Genomic DNA, 25,266 nt, shown 5'->3' on the forward strand with positions numbered 1-25,266 from the left:
CAAGGGCTATGCAAAGAGATCTTATACTTGACAGCAAAAGCACAATCCATAAAAGGAAAAATTGGACTTCACCAAAATTTAAAACTTTTGCTCTGTGAAAGACCCTGTTAAGGGGATGAAAAGACAAGCTTCAAACTGGCAGGAAATGTTGGAAATACACATCCGAAAAAGACCTAATATCTAGAATATATAAAGAACAAAACAACAATATAAAAACAAAGAACACAATAGAAAATGAACAAAAGACACAAAGAGATATTTTCCAAAGGGGATATATACAGATGGTAAATAAACACATGGAGAGAAGTTCAAGACCTTTAGGCATTAGGGAAATGCAAATTAAAACTACAATGAGATATCATTATACTCATCATTACCGTATGGCTAAAATGAAAAACAGTGAAACACCAAATGCTGGCAACAGTGCAGAGCAACTGGAACTCAATACACTGCTGGTGGAAATGTAAACTGGTCAGCCACTCTGGAAAACTATTTGGCAGTTTCTTACAAAACTAAACATGCAACTACCTTATGACCCAGCAACTGTAGTTCTGGGCATTTATTCCAGAGAAATAAAGACTTGTGTTCACACACATGCTCTACACACTAATGTTTACAGCAGCTCTATTCATAATATCCAGAAACTGGAAACAACCCAGATGTCCTTTAATGGATGAGTGGTTAAACAAACTGTGGTCCATCCATACCATGGAATACTAACCAGCAATAAAAAGGAACAAATTATTAATATACACAACAAAGTGAATGAATATCCAGAGACTTATGCTGAGTGAAAAAGCCAATCCCTACTATATAATTCAATATATGTAACATTCTTGAAATGACAAAATAATAGAAGTGATAACTAGTAGTTGCCAGGGATTAAGGAGGAGGTGGGGGCACGAGGGAAGTGGGCTTGGCTATAAAAGGGAAACATGATCCTTAAGTGATGGAAACGTTCTGTACCTTGACTGTATCAAAATCAATATCCTGGCTGTGAGACTGAACTACAGTGTCACCACTGGGGGAAACTGGGTAAGGGTACATAGCATGCCTCTGTGTGATTTCTTACAACTGCAAGTAAATCTAAAATTACCTCAAAATAAAGTTTAGCTTCAAAAAAGGCAAAATGAAGATATTTCAGACCAAGAATAAAAAACAAACAAATAAATAAAACAAAAAACAGAGTTTGGGGGCTTCCCTGTTGGCGCAGTGGTTAAGAATCCACCTGCCAACGCAGGGGACACGGGTTCGATCCCTGGTACAGGAAGATCCCACATGCTATGGAGCAACTAAGCCCGGGCGCCACAACTACTGAGCCTGCACTCTAGAGCCCATGAGCCACAACTACTGAGCCTGCGTGCCACAACTACTGAAGCCCACACACCTAGAGCCCGTGCTCCGTAACAAGAGAGGCCACCACAATGAGAAGCCTGTGCACCACAAGGAAGAGTAGCCCCTGCTCGCCGCAACTAAAGCCCGCACCCAGCAATGAAGACCCAACGCAGCCAAAAATAAATAAATAAATAAATTTATTTTAAAAACCAACCAAACAAACAAACAAAAAAACAGTTTGTCACCAGCAAGAAAAGTTAAGGGAATTCCTCCAGGCATATGAAAAAATACCAGATGGATGTCTGGATCTACACAAAGGCATTAAAAGCAGTGGAAATGATAAAAGAGTAAGTAAATATAAAAGACTGGTAAAGAAACCTTAACAAACTACTTAAAATAAAACTTTTAAATTTTATTTAAAGCAAAATAACACAATATATTATGTGGATACAAATTAAGTAAAAATAAAATGTTTGACAACAATAGCACAAATGTCTAGAGAGAGACCATGAAAGTATATTGTCATAAAGTCCTTAGACTACACAAGAAATGGAATAGTATCTCAATGTAAGCTATGGTAAGTTAAAAATGTATGCTAAACCCTAAAGCAACCACTAAAAAGAGAAACCAAAGTTAGAGAAAATACGCCAATAAAGGAGAAGAAATATAAAATTACTCATTCCAAAAGAAGGCAGAAAACAATGAAAAAGGGAACAAAGAATACGGGACAATTAGAAAACAAATAGCAAGATGGTAAATGTAAAACCAATCATATCAATACTCTCATTAAATATAAATGATTTATATTTTAAAAGGCAGAGACTGTAAGACTGGATTAAAAAACAAGAACAAACTATAGGCTGTTTACAAGAAATCCACTTTAAATATAAACACAAATAGGTTAAAAGTTAAAAGATGGAAAAAGATATACCATGCTAACATTAATAAGAAAACTGGAGTGGCTCTATTTCAGACAAAACAGATTTCAGAGTAAAGCATATTATTTGGGATAAAGAGGGTCATTTCATAAGTTATAAATAGGTCAGCTCACCAAGAGGTCATAATAACCTTAAGTGACAGAGTTTCACAGTACATGAAGCAAAACTGATAGAACAGAATGAAGAAACAAATTCAAAAATTTATTTTATTTAAACATACCTCTCTCAAAATTCGATAGAACAAGTAGACAGAAAAGCAGTAAAAGGACATAAAAGACAACCTCAACAACATTATCAAGTAACTAAACATAATCAGCATTTATAGAAACTCCAACCAACACAGCAGAATACACATCCTTATTAAGTACACGTGGAATATTTAACAAGCCAGACCACGTTCTGGTGCATAAAACAAGTCTCAAGTTTCAAAGGATTCAAACAATAAAAGTATCTTCTCTGACCACAATGGAATTAAAGTAGTAACAGGACAATTTCCGAAAACTCCCCAATCATCTCGCAACTAAAAACATGCCTCTAAATAATCATAAGGGCAATCAATCAAGTAACTGTATTAAAAAAACTACTAGAATTAAGGAGCTTAGCAAAGTTGTAGGATACAAGATCAATAAACAAAGTTCAACTGCATTTCTACATTCTAGCAATGAACAATCAAAAATCGAAATTCAAAAACTATTACCATTTATAATAGTTTTCAAAAATATGAAATGCTTAGGGATAAATCGGATTAAAAATTGTACAAATTGTACTTGTATACTGAAAACTATGCAACACAGCTAAGAAAAACTGAAGATAACCTAAATAAATACCTAGTTTGTGGGCCAGAAAACAATACTGTTTGGATGTCATTCGTTCCAAACTGATTTACAGATTCAACACAATCCTAATCAAAATCTCAGGAAGCTTTTTTGTAGAAATTGACAAAGTGATTTCAAAATTAATTTGGAAATGCAAAGGACCAAGAATGGCCAAAACAACTTTGAAAAAGGAGAACAAAGTTGGAAAAGTTACCTGACTTCAAAACTTTTAAATATATAGTAACAAGGTGTCAAGACAGATAGTGGATCAGTGTAACAAAACAGAGTTCATAAATAGATCCATATGTATATGAGCAATTGATTTTTTTTTTTTTTTTTTTTTTTTGTTTTTCTTCTTGCGGCACGCGGGCCTCTCACTGCTGCGCCTCTCCCGTTGCGGAGCACAGGCTACGGACGCGCAGGCCCAGCGGTCATGGCTCACAGGCCCAACCGCTCCGCAGCACGTGGGAGCCTCCCGGACCGGGGCACGAACCTGCGTCCCCTGCATCGGCAGGTGGACCCCCAACCACTGCGCCACCAAGGAAGCCCAGATCAATTGATTTTTGACAAAGGTACAAAAATAATTCAGTAGAGAAAGGGCTATGTTTTGAACAAATAGTGCTGGAACAACTGGATATCCATATTGAAAAACATGAACTTTAATCCATTCTTCACACCACAAATAAAAATTAACTCAAAATGTATCACTGACCTAAATATAAAAACTAAAAGTATAAAACTGCTAAAAAACAAAGGGAAAATCTTTGCAACCTCTGGTTAGGCAGATTTCTTAAATACAACACCTAAAGCACAGATGATAAAAATGGAAAAATAATGAAGCAGTATTCTTCAAAACTAAAAACATGCTCTTTGAAAGACAGTGTGAGGAGACTATTTTCTCCAGATTGGGAAACATTTGCAAATTACATATCTGATAAAGGGCTTCTATCCAGAATACATAAAGAACTCTCAAAACTCAACGATAAGAAAACCACCCAATTTTAAATCAGGCAAAAGATATGAGCAGGCGCTTGAGCAAAGCAAACACACAGATGGCAAAGAACCATATGGAGAGATGTTCAACATCCTTATTCATTATGGAAATGCAAATTAAAACCACAGTAACATACTATCATACTACACACCTATTAGAGTGGCTAAAATTGGAAAGACTGACCACGCCAAGTATTAGGGGAGATAGGGAGCAAATGGAAGTTTCATTCACTGCTGGTGGGAATGTAAAATATCACAATCCCTTTGGGAGACAGTTTGGAAGTAACTTAAAGTGAAGCACACACATACTATAGGACCAAGCCATTCCTCTCCTAGATATTTACCCACAAGAAATGAAAACATGTCCTTACAAAGACTTCAAGGTAGCTTAATTTGTTGTTTTGTTTTGTTTTGTTTTTTGGCTGTGTTGGGTCTCCATTGCTGCGTGCAGGCTTTCTCTAGTTGCGGCGAGCGGGGGCTACTCGTCGTTGCGGTGCACGGGCTTCTCATTGTGGTGGCTTCTCTTGTTGCGGAGCACTAGGCACGCAGGCTTCAGCAGTTGCAGCACGTGGGCTCAGTAGTTGTGGCTCATGGACTCTAGAGCGCAGACTCAGTAGTTGTGACGCACAGGCTTAGCTGTTCCGTGGCATGTGGGATCTTCCCAGACCAGGGATTGAACCGGTGTCCCCTGCATTGGCAGGTGGATTCTTAACCACTGTGCCACCAGGGAAGTCCTCATAGTAGCTTAATTTGTGATGGCCCAAAATGGGAAATCACCCAAATGTCCATCAATAGGTGAATGGAGAACCAAACTGTCGTACATCTATCCATACAATGGAATACTACTCAGCAATAAAAATTAACTACTGATACATGCAACAACATGGAATAATGCTGAAATAATCGTGCTGAGTGAAAGAAGCCAGGCAATATAAAAATATATACTGTGTAATTCCACATATAAGACATTCTAGAAAATACAAACTAATCTGTAGCAAACAGAAGGCATATCAGTGGTTGCCTGGGGTGGAGGGGATGAGGGACAGGAAAGGGTGGGAGGGACTGATTTCAAAGGAGCACTGAGACTCTTTAGAGGGGTGATAAATATGTCCATATGTAGACTGTGGTGATCATTTCACAGGTATACACAAATGTCAAAATGCATCAAATTGTGTATTTTAAACGTGCAATTTATTGTTTATCAACAACACCTCAATAAAGCTGAGAAAACAGAGAGAAAGAGAAAACTACCAATGGCCTACAAAAGACAGGCACCTTTGGGGCTTCCTTGGTGGTGCAGTGGTTGAGAGTCTGCCTGCCAATGCAGGGGATACGGGTTCGTGCCCAGGTCCGGGAAGATCCCACATGCCACGGAGCGGCTGGGCCCGTGAACCATGGCCACTGAGCCTGTGCGTCCGGAGCCTGTGCTCCGCAACGTGAGAGGCCACGGCAGTGAGAGGCCCGCGTACCGCAAAAAAAAAAAAAAAAAAAAGACAGACACCTAATTCTGGACACCCCGAGCATCTGCATTTTCGTCTCCATCCTCTCTCTCTCTGTCCAGGTGCCAGTGCTGGGTTTTCATCCACATCCTACTTTCATTAAGCGCAAAAGTGATAAGAAAGCTGTCTGTGGGGAATGAATTATGGACTTAAAAAGGAAGAAAATGAGGGCAAACAGAATCTTCCTTCTGTAATTTGAAGCCCTGGCATAAGAAACACCTCTTGATGGTGAGATTCTAGGTGATTTTCTTTCGGTTACCTTAAAATTTTCTGTACTTTCCAAATTCTTTAAAACCATTATTTTGCTCTTTGGGGGAATAAAGTTTTAAAAGAGTGGGTCTAAATTCTCCATTAAGTAAAAAACTATTTGGGAATTCCCTGGTGGTCCAGTGGTTAGGACACAGCACCTTCACTGCCGAGGGCCCAGGTTCAATCCCCGGTCGGGGGACTTCCCTGGTGGTCCAGTGGCTAAGGCTCCACGCTGCCAATGCAGGGGGCCCCGTTTGATCCCGGGTCAGGGAACTAGATCCCACATGCATGCTGCAACTAAGAGTTCGCATGCTGCAACTTAAGATCCCTCATGCCACAACTAAAGAACCCGCACGCCGCAATGAAGATCAAAGATCCCGCGTGCTGCAACGAAGACCCGGCACAGCCAAATCAATCAATCAATCAATCAATCAATCAATCCCTGGTGGGGGAACTAAGATCCCACAAGCCGCAAAAAAAAAACAAAAAAGTAAAGAGCTATGCAAAAATAAACCAAGGGGCTTTTTTTTTCACCCTAATAATGAAGGACTAGCACCCTAACATACACACACACACATTAATGTAGATCAAAGAAGAGGGCGATTTCACTTCTAAGGGTGAAGAGTATGTACAATACTATATGCAGAAGGTCAAGACCTCAAAAAACGGGTATGTTCTAAATTCTGAATTTCACTAGTTGACCATGGAGTTGGCTCTCACCTCATTAAAGACATAACGTGTGTTAACTAACTTCCTGCCCTCTGGGTTGAAAACCGAGCTCTCACACACTAAAGGGAAAGTCCTGCATGAATTTCCAGGAGGTGAGGACCAGTGACAAGAGGCTCCTCTCCGCTAATGCTTAAAGCCTGTAAATGAATCAAGCGTTCAACAAAGGATGGATGCCAGGAGAAGTGGGATTCTTAGCCCTGCTTGTCCCAAGCTGTTGGCAGTAGACATTTATTTCACATTTTTTAGCAAGTGTAGAAAGCCAGCAGGGGCTTCAGAAATGCCAAATGCTGATAAAATATGTTTCTTTTTAAATAATTCTACAGGTCAAATTATGTGCAAAATGTTTTTTATGCAACCTGAATGTAAATCTTTAAGAGTCTTCCTCCATGATTTCTAAAAGAAGAAACCAACTCCTTAGTGATGATCAAATTCTTGGCTTAAATCTTCACTTTCATTTCAGAGAAAAAAAATGAAAGTAGGTTAGCATACCATAACACTACACACATAACACAATAGAGAACACTTACATGTCTTGGAGTGTTCGTGTGATAGCATGTAGTTGGCAAGAGGTGGCGTGTAAGTTAAACACTGCAGCGCTGCGTTGGCAAAACAGGTATTGCCCAAATTCTGGAGCCCAGCTCCTACTCTATGAGTTTGCTGCCACTTAAGACAAATCTTCTCAGATGGGAAAAGAATTTTTTGTGGAGGAGCAATGCCATCACCTAGGGCTAGGAAAATAAACAAATATTTAAAAAGAAAGCTTTGTATACTTCCGAAGCTAAATAACTAGCAACACATCAAACCTGAATCTGATCAAGATTCTTATGACCAGCTAACCAGAAATACAGGGGAGAAAGGGACATTTCAAAAGAAAGAGCCCAGAATGTGGGAAACTCTATGATTTGGTTTCTTTGATAAACAAATTGCAAGGACAAAAAAAGGTGGGGGGGGGAGCAGCATTTAACAGATTAAAAAAAACTTAAAAGATATTCACCAAATGCAAAGCATAGACCTTGTTTGGAGGTTGATTTCAACAGCCAACTGTTAAAAAAAAATTATACAACTACCAGGGAAATCTGTACATTGACTGGACTTTTAATATAAAAAGCTTTTAATTTTCAGACATGAATTCTTTAAATATACACACTGAACTATTTATAGATGGAGTATAAAGTCCTGGATTTGCTTTAAAATGATGGGGAGTGGGGAGAGGAGTAAGTGGGTGGAGGTATAATTGGCCAGGAGCTGATAAACATCAAAGCTGGCTGAGGGGCACGTGAGACTTCATTATAATTATTCTCTCTTCTGCACCTACTTAAAATTTTTCATTAAAATAGTTTTAAAAATAAATAAACTACATCACAATAAAAGTGCAGGAAAGTTGATTCCCTGTAATATGTGCTACGGATGCTCATATTCTGTACCCCCACCAGCACGTCATCCTCACCATCATCTCACCTACTCAGTCCCCACTAGCTGTCGGATACTCTCAATTCTAAAGGTTGGTAGTGATGTCATCCCAAATTTACCAGCAGGGAAACAGGCTGTTAGGCATCACTATACATACTCATAAGTATAGTCTACAGGGTCTAAAAATTTCTTATCTATTTTTAAAACTTAGAAACAGATTGCTAATGATACTCCGGTGAGGCTCAAAAACAATTTATTTAGGAAAGGTCAAAAATCATCCACAGCAAGACTGTGCTTTCAAAAGTTTGGCAGTTCCTCAGTACTACCAAAGACTGAGATGCCCAATAGATGGTTCTCTATTTTAATAGCAATATTGAGTGTTGAAGCATGCAAAAAGGCAGGCTTCAGCTTCCTGAAGAAGGGAGAGCAAAATCAGCAAAGGAGAAAAGGATGTTCAAAGAGCGTGACAAGGGCGCCCAAAAGAGCCAGGTGGGGTGATACAAACTAAATCTTGAGGAAGAGAGAGGAGCCCCAGCAAGGTGACAGGAGGCTGGAGTCTGTGAGAGGATGTCCTGTGGGAATGCCCTGCTTATAAAGGTCTTTAAACCTCTCTGTATAACATTCAGTTACGTTGTTTGATTTGTGATGTAAATGTCCCCTCACCCAAAACACCTTCAGCAAATCATACCACCCACCTCATCATCACAATATCACACGCACTAGGAAGACTCAAAACAACATGAGAGCCAAATTATTCTAAACCAAACAACGTTCTGAGTGGGAACTAATCTCTTAAGGTTTCAAAGCTTCCAAATCCGAAAGTCTCAAGAGTACCAACTAAAGTGTCAGTGTCTTAGTTATCAGGATGGGTTTTAACAAATAAACCACATTAACCTGGCTTTATACATAATGTAACATTTACACGATCTGCTCGCTTTCAAAGAGCTTTATTTCTACAGACGACTCTAACTGGCAAAAACTAAACAAACAAAAACAAAGTTGGGTGGAGCTCATTTGTCAAAAGGCAACCATTTTTAAAAACATCTTAGGGGCTTCCCTGGTGGCGCAGTGGTTGAGAGTCCTCCTGCCGATGCAGGGGACACGGGTTCGTGCCTCGGTCTGGGAGGATCCCGCATGCCGCCAAGCGGCTGGGCCCGTGAGCCATGGCCGCTGGGCCTGCACGTCCAGAGCCTGTGCTCCGCAACGGGAGAGGCCACAACAGTGAGAGGCCCACGTACCGCCAAAAAAAAAAAAAAAAAAAAAAAAAATCTTAAAAAAAAATCTTTAAATTTTTAAAAAGTAGACATTTACTTAGGGCACTATAGTTAACTGACAAGTTAATGAAATGCTTGCCCATCTCAATTCTCACCAAGACAAAGTTTATCCTTCAAAAAATTAGGAATTCAACTACAAATAAATTCATAGTAACTAAAAATAATCTTACCTTGCTATGATACATATGTTAATCATGAATAAGCAGCAGAGGAAAATGAAGCCTGTCAAATAATGTAACTCTGCTGGCCATTCAGGTGGCAGTGTATCTTGCTAAATAAGCCCATCTCTGAAACTACCAACCCACTAACAGCATTTATACAGGAGTTTCTTGTAGTGTTTCTTTTAGAAAGTAGTACCTTGATCCTTTTGTGGTGATGGTTTTGATTTTTCAGGTACAGATGAACTTGAATAAACTACAGCACCAGGTACTGGTCCTAAAGAAAGCGTGTGATTTGAAACATCATTTAATGAAGACACAGCACCCCAGCTGGCAGAACCTGCATCCATGTCTCCAGGTGGGACTGCCTCAGAACTGCCAGGCTGGTTCTGACAGGTTGATGAGTCTGAAGATTCAGAAGCTTTGTCAACTAGGGTCATTGTTCACCTCTGTAAAAGATGAGAAAAGCATACATTTGTTTCATAAGGTAAGAAAAGTAATCTACTTATTCTACCATTAGATCTTTGAAAACAATTAAAAATGGCTAGGTTAATTTTCCAACAAATCACCCCAATACAAAAGCAACACTATTTTTTAACTTTGTAATAATTTCCTTGGGATATTTACTGTTGTGCTAATCTGAACATGCCAACAATTTTTAATTATAAAATCTTCAATGAAGTATTTGATTAGATCTTGTCATTCTATTTCATGCCCTCTGAAAATCTGATATTTCGTTTCATAATCAGGTACCTCAATTTCCAACTCTATACATTCACCAAGTGCCTATATTTTTTCTCTCCCTTGCTTAAACCTAGAATGTGAAATGCACTAACACATTTGGCTCAATTTTCAATTCATATATAATTCCTCAAGGAAAAGTCTCAACTACATGAAAAGAAAATCTAGCTTTAATTTGAAGCTTAAAGTCCAAAATGACATTGTTTGAAATACATTACTTTTTTAAATATAGGAAGTCTCACTTTTGAAACACAGTTTGAAGAGGCTCATTTATTTCGCATATATGATTTTTTAAAATGAAGTCCATAAGGCATTACTGACATCAAACTGGAGCACAAATACATGCTATAAAAGTACTTAATTATCATTTTCTCTCTGAACCCTATTAAAATCTTAGGGCCCCCACTAACTGAGCACTTTCTATATGCTAGGCATTGTGTCACTCACTGAACACACACTAACTTACTTAATTTTCATAATGACCTATGAGAGACTGGACAGAATCCACTGGGTCTACGAAATGGAGCAACTATTACCCAAACTAGTCACTACTGGGAAAAGGTCCCAAGCCCAACATTCCCGGCTGGGGCCCCTTCGGGCTCTACCAAACTCCACAACACAGCACTTTAGGAATGTTTCCCATATTGCCCAGCAGCAACCAAATCTAGCAGGCCACTGCTCTGCAGATGATCTTCCAGGCGTGCCCCGACTGCCTCCGGCTCAGCATCCCGACACCTGGACTCTGGACACTGCCCGCCCTAGGAGCCTCTCCGCGCCCCGTGGTCCTGTCCTGCCTTCTCTCTCCAGGCTCTGCACATGCTGTTCTTCTTTCCCCAAACCTCCTCCACCCTTCCACCTCCAGCCAGTGAACACCCACCCCACTTCTCCGTTTAGAATTCATTTCCTCTGGGACACTTTCCTTGATAGTCCCCCTCCCCCAAGACAGTCTGAGAACCCCTCCTGGAAGCTCTGGCGGCGCCCTGGGCACCCTCGGGCTGATTTCCACCATAGCGCTGGGGCATGGACTCCACAGCCGTCCTGCCTGTGCCTCTCCATCGTGTTCTTGTTTACATGCCCTGACCTGGCACAAGGAAAGCTCTCCACACACGTGTTGAACAAATGAATGAGCTGTGAAGACAGGACGTAACCAGTGTTTGCTCCTAGCACCAATTTTTGCTGACTGTTTTATATAAAGTATCTCATTTAATCCTTAAAAATTCTGAAGTAGGAATAGCCTTTAAAACTTGTTTTAAAAAATATTCAACACAGTAATTAATTACCCATGTATGTGACACTTCAACAAATGTTACGATGCACTGTCTACTCACAATAAGGTTTTTTTAAAAGCCTCAATTCTGTTGTGATTTTAAAGATTTAAATTAAGATTATCACCCTCCAAAAAAGTACAAACTTAAATATTTTTGGAACCTTACGTAGAAATAGAGAAGAAGATGTTAATTAGAGCTTAACAAAAAGAAAAACTGAACTGAAATTTTAAGTCAATCTAGGTAAAACACAGGACATTTATCAGGAAGAAAGCTTGAGCCCTATTATCCAAATAAAGTTTATACTTTCCTCATCTGACAGTCAAAAGAAATTACAAAACAGTGTGGAGGTAAAAATAAGACAACAAGGGAAAAAGAAGTAGAGGAGGAGGAAAAGGAAGAAGAAAGCCAAAACAGTGAAGATTAAGCCAGCCTTATTTACAGTAATGTTACATAGCAAAAAGCTTGATTTTCTGGGATAAACATCCCTTCAGGACAATCATTAACAAATGACCAAATAAAATCATTTTACTTGCTCCAGTTGCCTTTGGGGGGGGGGGGGTCACAACTCTTAAATTAAGAAAAAAAAAAAAACCCCAAGGAAAACATACAACGCAGTCGTTGATAACCATATAGCATTATAATTTGGGAAAACCAAAAACATCCATTCTCCTTCAGATGTATATTCAGCCAATGACTTCTTACCCTGAAACCATCAGGTGTTAAACTGGAGAAACCCTTTCTGGAAGCCAAACAATGTTGCATAGGGCTCAGGATTCAGATGTTACATGTTCTTTACTCTCAGTAAAGCTTCTAAACATTACTGAAATAAATCTCAAGACTTTTAAGCAACTACTTCAATGAAAAGTTTAAATTTCTCTCAACACCTCCTGATGATAGACAAACAAAAAGTTACAAAAGCATGTTTGAAAAAAACTGAGTACAAAAATCAAGGTTGGATGTGTGTGGAGGAATGAGACAAAGTGACTTCTCAATTGTTTCCATTAAGTGTACCTGCTTTAAATACAATGTTTTACTTGAAAGTCTTAAAATGCTGTCCCTTATATGGTATTTCTCCCTTGTGGTGACCAAATGCTAGAATACATTATTCTTTTTCATTTTTAAAAGAATAAGCATATGGCTATTTGAACATTATGGCACTCCATATACATTGTGATAAAAATATCAATACATGCAAAAAGAAACTGTTATACCTGTGCTTCTTAATAAACAATGTAATCCACATTCTTGTTGCATTTCCATTTGAAAACTCACAAGCTTTAAAAAGACAACCTGGATTTTACTTATTTGTAAGGAAACAAATCACTTCGCTTTAAACTTTTACAAAAAAAAAACCTCTGTAGACTTAATTCAATGATACAGAAAAGTGAAACTGACCCTAAATACAAATAAGTGAAACCGATTATTCACAACACCGATGCACTTTGGATGAATAATACAGTCAGAAGAGAATTATGTTTCAAACGTAGAAGTTAAAATTTGAGACTCCACTAAAACGTACGAGAACCTAAAATACCGCTGTTTTAGGGGCTAACTAGTTTTTCAACCAGTTTTACTGTTATTTGAGTGTATTTACTTTAAATAGCCAACGTGTTTTCCCATAAACAAGTAAGTCCTAAGGCCTCCCGTAATATAAAAGAGCTATTCCACAAAAGTAATCTCAATTGCATTCATTATAGCGAGGTTAAAGTCCTAAATGGTAAAACTTCTGTCCCATCAAATCTTCATCTCAAACATCTGAAACTGACCCCCACACACTCCCCCACCCCCGCCCCAGGTAAGTTGGGTCTTCCTGGCCCGAAGATAAAGAACAGGACTAGGACACACGCGCTTTGGGGGACGCGACGTCGGGCCGGCCGGCCCCTCCTCTCCTCCCGAGGGTGCCCGCTCCGCCCGGCGGCAGGCGTGGGGAGCTCGGACACCCGGTGGACTAGCCAGATGGACGGCCCCGCGAGGACGGACCGGCGCGGCGGGCGGGCGGGCGGGACGCCCGGGTGGGAAAGTTTGTCTCTTTGGGGGGCGCAGGGGGGGCGGGGAGGCGAGCCCGGGGCTCCGAGGGGTGCTCGGGGGCGGGAGGTGGTAGCCACGCGGGGGGCGGCGGGCGGCCCGGGGACTCCGGGCGGCTCAGCGGTCGGCGGCCGGCACACGCCCACCCCGGGCAGACCCATGCGGGCCTGGCCGCCCCGGAGCAGCCAGCCGGGCCCAGCCCCCGGGGCCGAGAGGGGCGGGCTGGGCTGGGTGGGGGTGGGAGGGCAGTGTCCATGGCAACCAGGGGGGTCCGGCCTCCCCGCGCAGCCCGGCGCTCTGGGAGCCCGGCCGCCGGGGCCGTCGCGGCCGCCGCCCCCTCCCCAGCGGCCAGGCCCAGCCGGTGGTGGCGGCACTGCCACCGGCGCGGCGGGGTCCCGGGCGGCCCGCCGCTGCGGAGGGGGCGGCGGGCGAGGGGCCGCGCCAGCCCCCGGCGGGCCGCGCCGGCAGAGGGGCGGCCAGGCCAGCTGCGGCCGAGGCGAGCGGGGCGCTCCGCGGGCCCCACGCGGCCAGCGGCGGGCAGGTAGGAGGCGGGAGCTTACCTGACCCGGCTCGGCGATCGCTCCATCCCCCTCGGCGGCCGCCGCCGCCGCCGCCGCCGCACACAGCCCAGCCGCCCGGCGGGGGACAATGACGTGCCTCCATCCGGGCACCGCCGCCGCCGCCTCCGGGTCAGCGCCGCGCCCGCAGCGCCCCGCCGGGCCGCCAGGGGGCGCGCCAAGGCCGCGCCCGCACGCGCCGCTGCCCAGGGGCCGTCGCACAAGAGGCGCAGCGCACAGCTAACTAGCCGGGCTGGCGCGGGAGGGGCCATCTCCAAAGCGCCGCGGGCGCAGGCTGGCCCGCGCGTCACTGGAGCGCTGGTCGGCCGCGGAAGGAGGTCGCTGATTGGTGGAGCCGAGCCGTACGGCGTGGGCGGGTGAGGTCTTTCCCCAGCGGCCGGCTGGAGCCGACCGCGCGGCCCTCGGCGGTCGCGACCGGAGGGCCGAGACAGCCCTGAGGCGTGTGCGCTCAGTCCGGCCAGCGCGGGTGCACGGCCCACGCGGGACACCTGGCCCCCCAAATGGACACGGCTCCGGGAGACGCCCCTTGGCCTAGAGACCCGGCATTGAAGAACGCCGGACCCAGCGGTGCTCCAGCGCACCATCAGACTTCTCCAACTGTTACTGGAAGCGGAGAATTTTAAACCCGGCTCTAGAAAAGGCAGACCCCCGACTATCCCGTCACGATCTCATCTGAGATCCGAGCGTTGCTCTTGCAACGGAGGGCCAGACCATACTTCCAGCCGCTTATTGGATGTCTCCACCGCGAGGTCGAGCAGAGAACGAATTGATTGATCGTGTCATCACCCCTCCACCACGACCCTGCTCCTCTCTGTGGGGTTCCCTGCTTTGATTAGGGACGTGGCACTCTCCCGCACTAGCCGGGTCCTCCCTCTGTCTCTCTTCTCTTTCCTTTCCTGACCTAACCCCTTACACCAGGTCACACCCACCCAACCTACCCACGGGCTGTAATCCCCACCCTCCCGGGGCAACCTTCCTAGTCTCGCCCCTCATCTTCCCACAGTCTCCTTACGGTCACTCCACTCTCAGCTTCCACACTGCGGCCAGGATGATTTTTCAAAGACACAGGTCAGATGTTGGTCCCCTCCTAAGAGCCTTTAGCTACTTTCTTAGCCCACGGAAAAGTCTCAACTCCTTTACCTGGCATTGAAGGCCTACAGTTCCCTCTCCTCTTTTGTGTCCCAGCCATACCCTCCTTTTTCCTACAAACACCCCACTCCTACTTCTGCTTATAGAAATCCTGCTTGTGTCTGTTCTTCCATGAAGCTGCCATCAGAATCTTATTGCTCCCCGCTATGTCTTTTAAAGTAGTGCTAATTTCACTATTATGGAAAGAAATCACTGAAGTGATAAAATAGCAGTTGTGCGTTTGGAGCAGAACACTGAAGTTGTCTGAGAAAACAAAAAAGGAAAAGGTGAGTTCCAGACCTCCAAAGTTCAGTACCCACTTTTGGGATTAACACCACAGTTTACTTCCTGAGGAAGAATGGTTATGAAATTTCACCTGTACGGTCCTGGCAACACTAATAAGAGACCTGGAAGAAAAGAATAGCCATAGGGATGGATCCAGTAATTTGCTTGCCTTTTCCAAATGACTTGCAGGTGATTAAATACAGAATAAGGAGGAATTAAAGAGTCAAATGCCTAATACCTGAGCTTTGTGGTTATTTCAAAATGCTTCCTTTGGAAGTCACATGAGAAGTTTGGCTTCTAATATCAGTTTCCATTTCATATCCTATTGACAAACTGCCCCTGCAGTCAACGTCCTAATACAGTAGAGTAGGAAAAGAGATTAAAAAGAAAAAGAATCCCTTGGCATTCTCTCCAGAACAGAATTTTTTGGAGGGGAGGGGTTGTTACACAGCCCCCTGCTCCTTCCTCCGCGCCTTGAAAGCAAACATAGACGCCCTTTTCCTCTAAAGAATTTTGGGGTCACTTTAGTGCAAACTCATGACATAAATAGAGTAGTTAACAAAGGACATTAGGAAGTCCCTGCCTTCAAACAGCTGGGTCTTTGGCTCTTGCCCCAGAAATTCATTTTCCTCCAGACCAGAGCTTAATCCAAAGTGAATGCTGTTGGGAGAAGATTTCACTCTGCCTCTGTTCTTACAAGCTGTGGGACCTACACTAATTACTTAGCCAGTTGCCTTGACCAAAACTGTTTTTAGGCAAGAGGTGAACTGACACCAAGTGCACCGCCTCCCAGTCTGGGTGATCACACGATCAAAGAGCAAAAGGTGTCAAAGAGGAGTAAATCAGATTTTTCAAGGACCTCCAGATAATGAGGGAGCCTGTGGTGGGCTCTGTTAATGCCCCATCTAGATCCACTTTGCTGGCTGACTCACGAATTCCCCTCCCAGCTGTTATATATGTTAGTTGCTAATAACCCACAGCTGCCCCCTTCTGACACCTGTTCTTGGCTGATGGGGAGCTGCCTTCTGGGGAGGCTAAGCCCACCTACCCTCCCCCCTTTCAGTCTACACCAATGGCTCACCAACGCAGGGGTTCAGAAAGACCTTGCCTCAATTAGTGACCAGTCTTGCGATGCGGTTTACATTCCAGAGCCAATGGAATCAGGAGGAAGCTCATCTCCCACTGAGACTGTGCCTAACTCTTCCCTGCCCTCTCCCTCCCTTCATTCCCTTTAACACTCCCTCGATGTATCCTATGCATCTGAATTCTGTCTCAAGCCCTCGGTGGTCCAGCTTAGAGAGTCGGTACCAGGAATGGTCCTAAGAAGCAGAGTCTAAGGATAAGATTTCAGGTGGTAGCTGGGATGCCGACAGCTGTGTGGTGACCCTCACCTTGGGGGAGCTGGGTGGGAGAGAGGTAGATGGGGATGCATTGGCTTATTCAATCTCTCTGGTGATTGAGGACGTGGGGGAAATAGTAATTTTTTAAACTGAAATTAGGTGGCCACTGATGCTTGAAAGAGGGAAAATGACTGCCTCTGGTCAATCCGTCATCAATATACAGCAAAGCCCGTGGGCCTGCTTAGGAGCCTGTTGTAACCATCACCTGCAGTCAGACAGCAGACCATTCGTTCTGTGGACCAGGCTCAGGTTCACTTAAAATGAGCTGAGCTTTAGAAATGGTCAACTCCTCAGCCATGGTTAATCCCCAGCACCACGGTCTGGGCTCTGAGAAGGAGCTAGGGATGCGACTAGGGATGAGAACCAAACAGTGGTAGAACTTCAGACTCCTCTGAACCTTTGGGGCCTGTAGAAGTGGCCAACTCCCACCCCCCAATCTGAAGACTATGCAGAAGCTTCAAATGAGGCAGGTACCCTACAAGACAATGCATTTTCCAGGATCTGCCCCATAGCCCCCTCTGGCCGCTAGACCAATCACTAAAATTAGGCCTCAGGGACTTCCCTGGTGGTCCAGTAGTTAAGACTCCAAGCTTCCAACGCAGGGGGAGCGGGTTCAATCCCTGGTTGGGGAACTAAGATCCTACATGCCATGCGGCACAGCCTAAATAAATAAATACATTTTTAAATAAAATAAAATTAGGCCTCAGTATGGCCTAATTATGTCCGCTGACATAAGGAGTATCAAGAAACAGTTTGGGCTTGAGGATCCATTAGTAATTCACCTTATTTGGGAAAGTAAAGAGGAAAGGAGAAATAGATATGCTCACACAAAAGAAGTCGCTGTTCATTTGGCACTTGCCAGCCCATGGCTGGCAGGACCCTATTAAGTGAGGTTATAAGCCTGAGGACATCACAGTGGTTGCCTGGGCCAGGGGTGATGGGTCCCCTGCACTGTCAGGTGGATTCTTAACCACTGCACCACCGGGGACGTCCCCAATCGTGTGGTTTTTGTTTGTTTGTTTTTGGCCTGGCCTTGCAGCATGCGGGATCTTAGTTCCCTGACAAGGGATCATGTCCCATGCCCCCTGCATTGGAAGTGCAGAGTCTTAACCAATAGACCCTGGGGAAGTCCCAATCATGTGTTTTTATTTTCTGTATTTTAGGACGTTTTGACATCTGAAAAAGCTTGCTGGCCAGGAGAGAGTATCCCTCCCAGAGCTAGCCAATTCTTAGAGCTAGCAAAGGGTTCAATCAACCCATGCAAACCAACCAATCCCAAGCCTGTAGATCCTGCCTTGTTCTTATCTAACTCTCACACATGAGTCAATACTTCCTCTGCCCTAAATCACCCCAGGGCCAGGTACCAGGCCACTAGAGATACCTCTATGGCCCAAAGCCTGCTGGAATTATTCCGACCAGCCAATCCTAAGCTGCTCACTCTGCTGTGCCTTGCCTTTCCCATAGAAACCCAATCCAGGCTCTGGCTCAGACTTGTCCCTCACTGCTGTCTTGTGCCACTTGACCAAAACCTATTGCTTTCCCTGTGCCCTTGCATGGCATGTAGTGACCCCTTCTTTGGGACCTGGGAGTATAATCAACTTCTTCCTTCCAAGTCTTGTTCTCGTTTCCTTCTGTGGCTGCACCAACTTAACCACACGTATACAACATTTACATTCTTGGGACACAGCAGGTTTCTTGTTTCTTGTTGGTTTTTTTTTTTTTTTTTTTTTTTGCCACACTGTGCAATTTGCAGAATCTTAGTTCCCTGACAGGGATTGAACCTGCGCCCTCAGCAGTGAAAGTGTGGAGTCCTAACCACTGGACCGCCAGGGAATTCAGGACACTGCAGGTTTCAAGGAGAGGGGCAGTGGGAAGAAATGGAGAGAAGGAAGCATAATGTCTAGCTCACCTGGATGAGTGTTGAAGATACAAGATTATACCCTTTCAGAAGAAATCTTTCTGGGCTTCCCTGGTGGCGCAGTGGTTGAGAGTCCGCCTGCCGATGCAGGGGACGCAGGTTCATGCCCCGGTCCGGGAGGATCCCACATGCCGCGGAGCGGCTGGGCCCGTGAGCCATGGCCGCTGAGCCTGCGCTTCCGGAGCCTGTGCTCCGCAATGGGAGAGGCCACAGCAGTGAGAGGCCCGCGTACCGCAAAAAAAAAAAAAAGAAAAAAAAAAAAAAGAAATCTTTCTGCTTAGGGAGATTCTAACGGTGAAGGACTAAGGAGCCGACACTACCACCAGGGTCAGAGAGTTTGACCTGAGTGGTGTTGGTCAGCGTTCGTCGCAGGAAGAATCAGCCACCTAGGAGCAAAGAGGAAGGATCATCATTAAGCAAAGGTGTTAACACCAGCCAATAGCTGAAAGGTTCCTATGCCTCAGGCACCTCCTCTAAATGGTTTAGATATGTTAACTCATTTACTCTTTACAACAAGACTATGAAGTAGGTACAAATTAATATTTCCATTTTACAGATTAGGGGTTAAGTACATTGCTCATGATCTCACAATTAGTGTCCGAACATATATTCTTCAATATTAAGCTGTATAGGCACAGATTTACTGTAAGACCAGAAATGCAGGCTAGGGGCAGGGGGATTTTCTAGGCAGATGGGGCAGTGTACGAAAAAGCAGAAATAAAAGAGAACGAGGGAGATCTCAGTGAGTAGATTGTCTTAAAGAGCTGTTGGAGAAAATTCACATATTTTTCATCTTTCTGAAAAATATCTCAGTTCAATAAAGGAGGATTAAAGAAGTTTTGCTACCACCAGGGTGTTTTCTCTGATCTCAGTGTTCTCAGTGATCTCATAATAATACTTCTTATCATGGTATTATATGCCCGGTACCTCTTCTGTACATGTGAATTACATGTTAACTCATTAATTACATTCAACGACACCATGAGGAAGGGAGAATTAGACTTGCATTTTACAGGTTCCACCATCTACAAGGGAATGGCCAAAAAACAGAACTGTGAAAGATCTACTAGGCAAATAAGAGGAGTGGGGGACACTGGCATAAAAAGTTGGCAGTGGTGGTCAGAAAGGGGGCCTCCTAGGCAATAATGTTGCTCATAAGTACAAATCCACTCTTGCTGGGGGATCTGAAAGTATTTTCACCTAACTGTCATAGAAACTCTGCACGTGAGTAGTATTTAAAATGCAGTAATGAAAGAAGTCCTCAGAGTCAAATCGCTGACTAATAAACCAATTTGTAAAACAATAATACAACATTCAGTAAGAATCCAAAAACTAAAGTCCAAAATATTATATATATTTTTCTATGGGCACATGGCTAGCCAAAGAAGTGAACAGAGAAAGATCTGGACAGAAAAAGTAAAGAGTGCTTAATTCTAGAAAGGGAAAAGAAGAGGGGATAGAGTTTAATGGTCATATGGAACTTGACTCAAAATGTTTTCATGTTTCCCAGAAGATTTTACCTGTTGTATGATACTATTAAGAGTAAAAATTTTGTTTTACCACATATATGATTTTGTTTTAGCTTTCCCTCTTATTCCTCTACATTAACCTCTATGTTGGATTCCAAAAAAGAAATGCACCATTAAGGCACTGGTGATTTCAGGCACTGCTTTCAGGTAATTCCAAAGGATAATACACAAACAAAATTTCAATAGTGTAAAATTTTAGAGATTGGTTCTCTGATTCCTGGGCAGCAAATTTGATGTTAGCTCCTGGAAGAGCTACTTTACACAGCTACTGGGAACAGGGAGGTATTAAAGAATATGAAGTTCCTTTCCATAATTACGTCCTTACACTTTTATGTTTAGGATCTTTACTTATTAACAGGAGTCATTCCAAATAACTGCATTGGATAACAGTTACAAAGGGCTGCCCACAAATATGTCAATTTATTTAATCCTCATGTAACCCTGTAAGTTTAGGTGATAGCAGAATCTTCTTTACAAATGAATCTCCTTTACAAATCTTTACAAATTAACCTGAGACAGGTTAATTGGTTTAAATCAGAGCCACCTGTGGTGGGACTCCCTGTAAACACATTAGATACAGATGTTACTTTTCGAGTTGTTTGAAATATTGACTTACCAGAGACACCTAATTCCCCTTCACCTGGGGGAACGGCTAAATTATGTTATACTGTGTATAACATATAACTTTCCATGTGAGTATACTATGTTATACTCATATGGAAAGTTCCCCAGGACATATTTTAGAGTGGAGAACAAAATGCAAGTTGCAGAACAATATGTATTTAGCCGTCGTTTTATGCAAAAACAAACCCTCTCAAAACAATGCTGTTCCATTGTAGTACATATCTTTGTCAATTAATAGGGAAAGATTGGAGTAACATACGCTAAAGTGACAGCAGTGCGTAGGGGAGGAAAGGGGGAGACATAGGGCTTTAAGAGTTATGGTAAAATAGAACTGTATCCTTACGAAGTTTTTTGAATAATTTGAGAAATAAAATCCACCATTAAGGTGTGAGGGTTATAAGAGTATGAACATAAAAATAGAGCGTTCTCAGGGACTCTCAAAAGAGACATTAAAAGTCATTTTTAATAGTGCAGTATTTCATTATTTAGTCTCAAGGAGCTTAAAAAAATGTTACCTCAAACTGCCCTAGCTCTGCATTACATAGCTCATATTGGATGGAAACAGAGGCATTAAGTAATATTAAATGTTTTTTCAAATATGCATCCTGGGGCTTCCCTGGTGGTGCAGTGGTTGAGAGTCCTCCTGCCGATTCAGGGGCACGGGTTCGTGCCCCGGTCCGGGAAGATCCCACATGCCGTGGAGCGGCTGGGCCCGTGAGCCATGGCCTCTGAGCCTGCGCTTCCGGAGCCTGTGCTCCGCAACAGGAGAGGCCACAACAGTGAGGGGCCCGCGTACCGCAAAAAAAAAAAAAAAAAAAAAAAATGCATCCTGGTATTTTCAGTTGAAATATTTTATAGCTTAACTTTTTTTTTCTCCTTTTTTTCCCATCCAATTGAGACAGTATCTTCTAACTCCCCACCATATAGATGAGAAATTTCTACCTCTCCCATCTCATTACGTCCAAACACGTATGGATATACCACTGATTCTATTAAGGTTTATAGCACTTACCTCCTGTTGGGCAGCCATAATTATTTATGTAACAGGATGATTGATAAAGGTAGCTAGGAGGGACATCCTCTGAGGTTACTGATGTCTCCCCCATAACTGAGAGGTGACTTTGAATTCCATGTGGATATTGGTGGGAAGGCTTCACATTGGGGTGCTTAGTGATGGGGGAGGTAAAGGAGAGACTGGGTAGGCATTTGTGCACACACACAGACACACACACCTAGATGTACACAGATGCACGCCTACACTGCCCAAAAGAGGGAGTCTTCCTCCGGGATGCCAGCCCCCACTCTGTGATCCCCACCCCGCCACAAAGAAATTTCCATCTCCTTAGAGAGTTCGTCTTCGCCTCACCATGAAGAAAAAGCTCTACTGTCCATGCAATATAGGTGGAGGAGGTGGGTGAAGGCCATCTATGCAGCCAATCGCCAATTGTTCAGTTACTGAGATTTCCATCCTACTTCTTGTGTGACCCTGTCCCTGCTCCAGAAACTGTGACCTTGAGAACAATCTCTGCTCTGTCCCTCCCTCATGAATGCGTAAGTCATGGGTCTTGCTTATCGGCCTGGTCCCATAGGCTGCCATGAGAGTGGCGCGACTGAAGACTGAAAAGGAAGGCTGGGGTAGCTCTTGAAAGGCCCTGTGGGCCTTACAGAGGACTCTGAATTTTCTTCTAAGTGCAGTGGAAAGGCAGACCCATCACAACAGGTAACCGGTTCTCTTGCCACTCCTGTTTCTTTCTCATGGTCTCTTTCTTTCTTTGAAATGTACTAAATTCATTCCTACCCCAGGGTGTTTGTACTTTCTTTCTCTCTTGGGACACCTCCCGGGTCGTAATACTGATGATGCCTTCTTTTAATTCAAGTGACAGCTCAAAAGAGGCCTCTTCAGGCAGGTTTCCTCTGGTCCTGAAATCTGATGTGCTTCCTCACCCCCTCCTTTGCCCCACCCCCTTTCTATCTCAGTGTCTCACTTGTCTTATGTGTCAACTTGTCTGGGCCATGCTGCCCAGATAGTTGGTCAAACATTATTCTAGATGTTTCTATGAGAGTGTTTTGGGGTGAGATTAACATTTAAATCAGTGGACTTTGAACAAAGCAGCTGGCCCTCCATCACCCAAACAGTCGAAGGCCTGAATACAGCAAAAAGATTGACTTGAACCTTCAGACGCATCAAAACATCATTTCTTCTCTAGGTCTCCAGCATACCAGTGAACCCTGCAAAGTTTGGAGTTGCCAGCCTCCATAATTGCATGAGACAATTTCTTTATTTTTAATGTTTTTTGAATTTTTGAATTTTATTTTATTTATTTTTTTATACAGCAGGTTCTTATTAGTTATCTATTTTATGCATATTAGTGTATATATGTCAATCCCAATCTCCCAATTCATCCCACCACCACCCCCACTCCCTCCCGCCACTTCCCCCTCTTCGTACATCCCATTCGTTCTTTTTCTCTGGAGAACACTGACTACACAGATTTTGATACCAGGAGTTGTTCTAGAGGAGAGGAAACTTAAGGGTGAGTTTTCTGAGTTGGCTCTGGGCTTTCTGGAATTGGCTTTCTAATTAAGTTAGGTTGAAAGACTAGTGACTATTTCTTTTTCCTATCTTTTTTTTTTTATGTTCCAAATAGGTTTTATTTTTTCTTGCTTATTCCTTGAACATACCTTACTTTGAAGGACAGCCCACAGATTTTTCTGATAGACTAGACACATAGTATGTAAGAGAAATCAAACTTGAATGTTATGTTTTGCCTGAGAAATCATAAGGTTGGAGTTTCTATCAAGGAAGAGGTTTAGAGGCAATCCTATTGAGTTAAGATAGTCTAGTATTGTAGTGTATCTGAAGCATGACACATGGAATGAAGAGATTATAGAAGGGTTATAAGTTTTTTTTTAGATATCAAGGACTAGGACATAGGAGTAAATGGCTGAAATTAGGGTAAAACTGAGAGAACTTTGGGCCACAGGAACCATGTTTATCACAAATATAAATTAACTCCATCTTCTAATTTTCCTAATTCTTACTAAGACTGTATCACTTCTCAGCTGCTTTTCACACAAAGTTACTGTGACTCAGGCACTTGCCTCACAAATATTCAAATTCGTGCCTCTGCAAAATTACAGATACCTTCAGGACATCTTTCAAAGTTCTTCATCCAATAATGAACAACCACAGTGTTGCCTGTCACCAGTACCCATGTTCCTCTTGCCTGAAATACCCTTGCTATTCCTTCAAGCCACTTCTCCCATTAAGTCTTACTAAAAAAAAACCACTCATTCCTTCTGTTATTGTTCTTACCACACTAGAATCTACTTAACTACTTACTGGCCAAATAGTTGGAAAGGATAATCAATTTAAGAAAAATTCCCAAGACAAAAGAGATTTTATTCATTTTAAAAATATCACATATGAGTCTGGCCTCTTGCAGTTTCTGTAGCTGGATCACTCAGAACTTACTCATCAACCTGTTGAACTGTTCTTTTTTCAGAAACATAGATACCATCCAAAAATTTTCTGATATCCTTTTTTTAACTGTTGTGGCTTGCTGAATCAAGGCAGCTGAATTTGACACAAGTTCAATGTTGTTTCTTTCAAGAATCAACTCATCTTTCTGGGCTTGAGATACTGAACAAGCAACACCTGGCCTCATCCGAACCCTGCAGATGTATTTTTTGTTTGTTTTTGTTTTTGTTTTATTTTTCTGATACGCAGGCCTCTCACTGTTGTGGCCTCTCCCGTTGCGGAGCACAAGCTCCAGACGCGCAGGCTCAGCGGCCATGGCTCACGGGCCCAGCCGCTCCGCGGCATGTGGGATCTTCCCAGACCGGGGCACGAACCCGTGTCCCCTGCATCGGCAGGCGGACTCTCAACCACTGCGCCACGAGGGAAGCCCCAGATGTATTTTTTACTTCCAAAATTTTGGATTTCTACAAGAGAACCATTTTCCTGAATAACAACATTGGTGGGTAAAAGAGCATGCGCAGAACTCATCTTGTAACGGAAGCCCAGTGTAACACCCTTGATAATGGTCTGTACATGACTACAGGTAGTACGAACAGTCACCAGTTCCTTTCTATTCTCCCACCATGTGTCAACCCGGAGCCTCTTCTTTTTCTTTCCAAGGAGACTGAGTTCTCCACTGAAGTGATTGAAGTCCCTCTGCAGGGTGCCTCGGGGGCCGTTCACAATAACTGTGCGTCCCTTCAGAGTAATGTCAACATTTTCTGGAATGTCGACAGTCTGATTGCTGAGAATGGTCTTCATTCTCACCTCGAAATAGATGTGGCAAAGAGTAGTGACTCTATTTCTAGAGGGAAAGAGAATGCTCATAGTCCACGGCATGATGTGGCAA

The 25,266-nt window shown here is 43.4% G+C and overlaps 1 protein-coding gene and 1 pseudogene across 3 annotated transcripts in view; both read right to left on the minus strand.

The window, feature by feature from the left end:
- USP42 (ubiquitin specific peptidase 42) overlaps positions 1–14,080 on the minus strand; it is a 43,834-nt gene extending 29,754 nt beyond the window's left edge. For all 3 annotated transcript variants that reach the window (XR_009530104.1, XR_009530103.1, XM_060077655.1), the window contains exons 1-3: positions 13,995–14,080; positions 9,600–9,849; positions 7,086–7,286 (exon numbers count right to left, since the gene is read on the minus strand). Coding sequence is in view for 1 of the 3 variants with exons in the window: in XM_060077655.1 (XP_059933638.1) it covers positions 7,086–7,286; positions 9,600–9,840 (442 nt within the window). In the remaining 2 variants the exon portion in view is untranslated. The remainder of the gene's footprint in view (positions 1–7,085; positions 7,287–9,599; positions 9,850–13,994) is intronic.
- Positions 14,081–24,367: 10,287 nt separating this feature from the next.
- LOC132476265 (large ribosomal subunit protein uL6-like) lies at positions 24,368–25,178 on the minus strand (annotated as a pseudogene).
- Between the last annotated feature and the right edge of the window lie 88 nt (positions 25,179–25,266).

The sequence above is a fragment of the Mesoplodon densirostris genome, chromosome 16, assembly GCF_025265405.1.
Source record: "Mesoplodon densirostris isolate mMesDen1 chromosome 16, mMesDen1 primary haplotype, whole genome shotgun sequence".
NCBI lineage: Eukaryota > Metazoa > Chordata > Mammalia > Artiodactyla > Ziphiidae > Mesoplodon > Mesoplodon densirostris.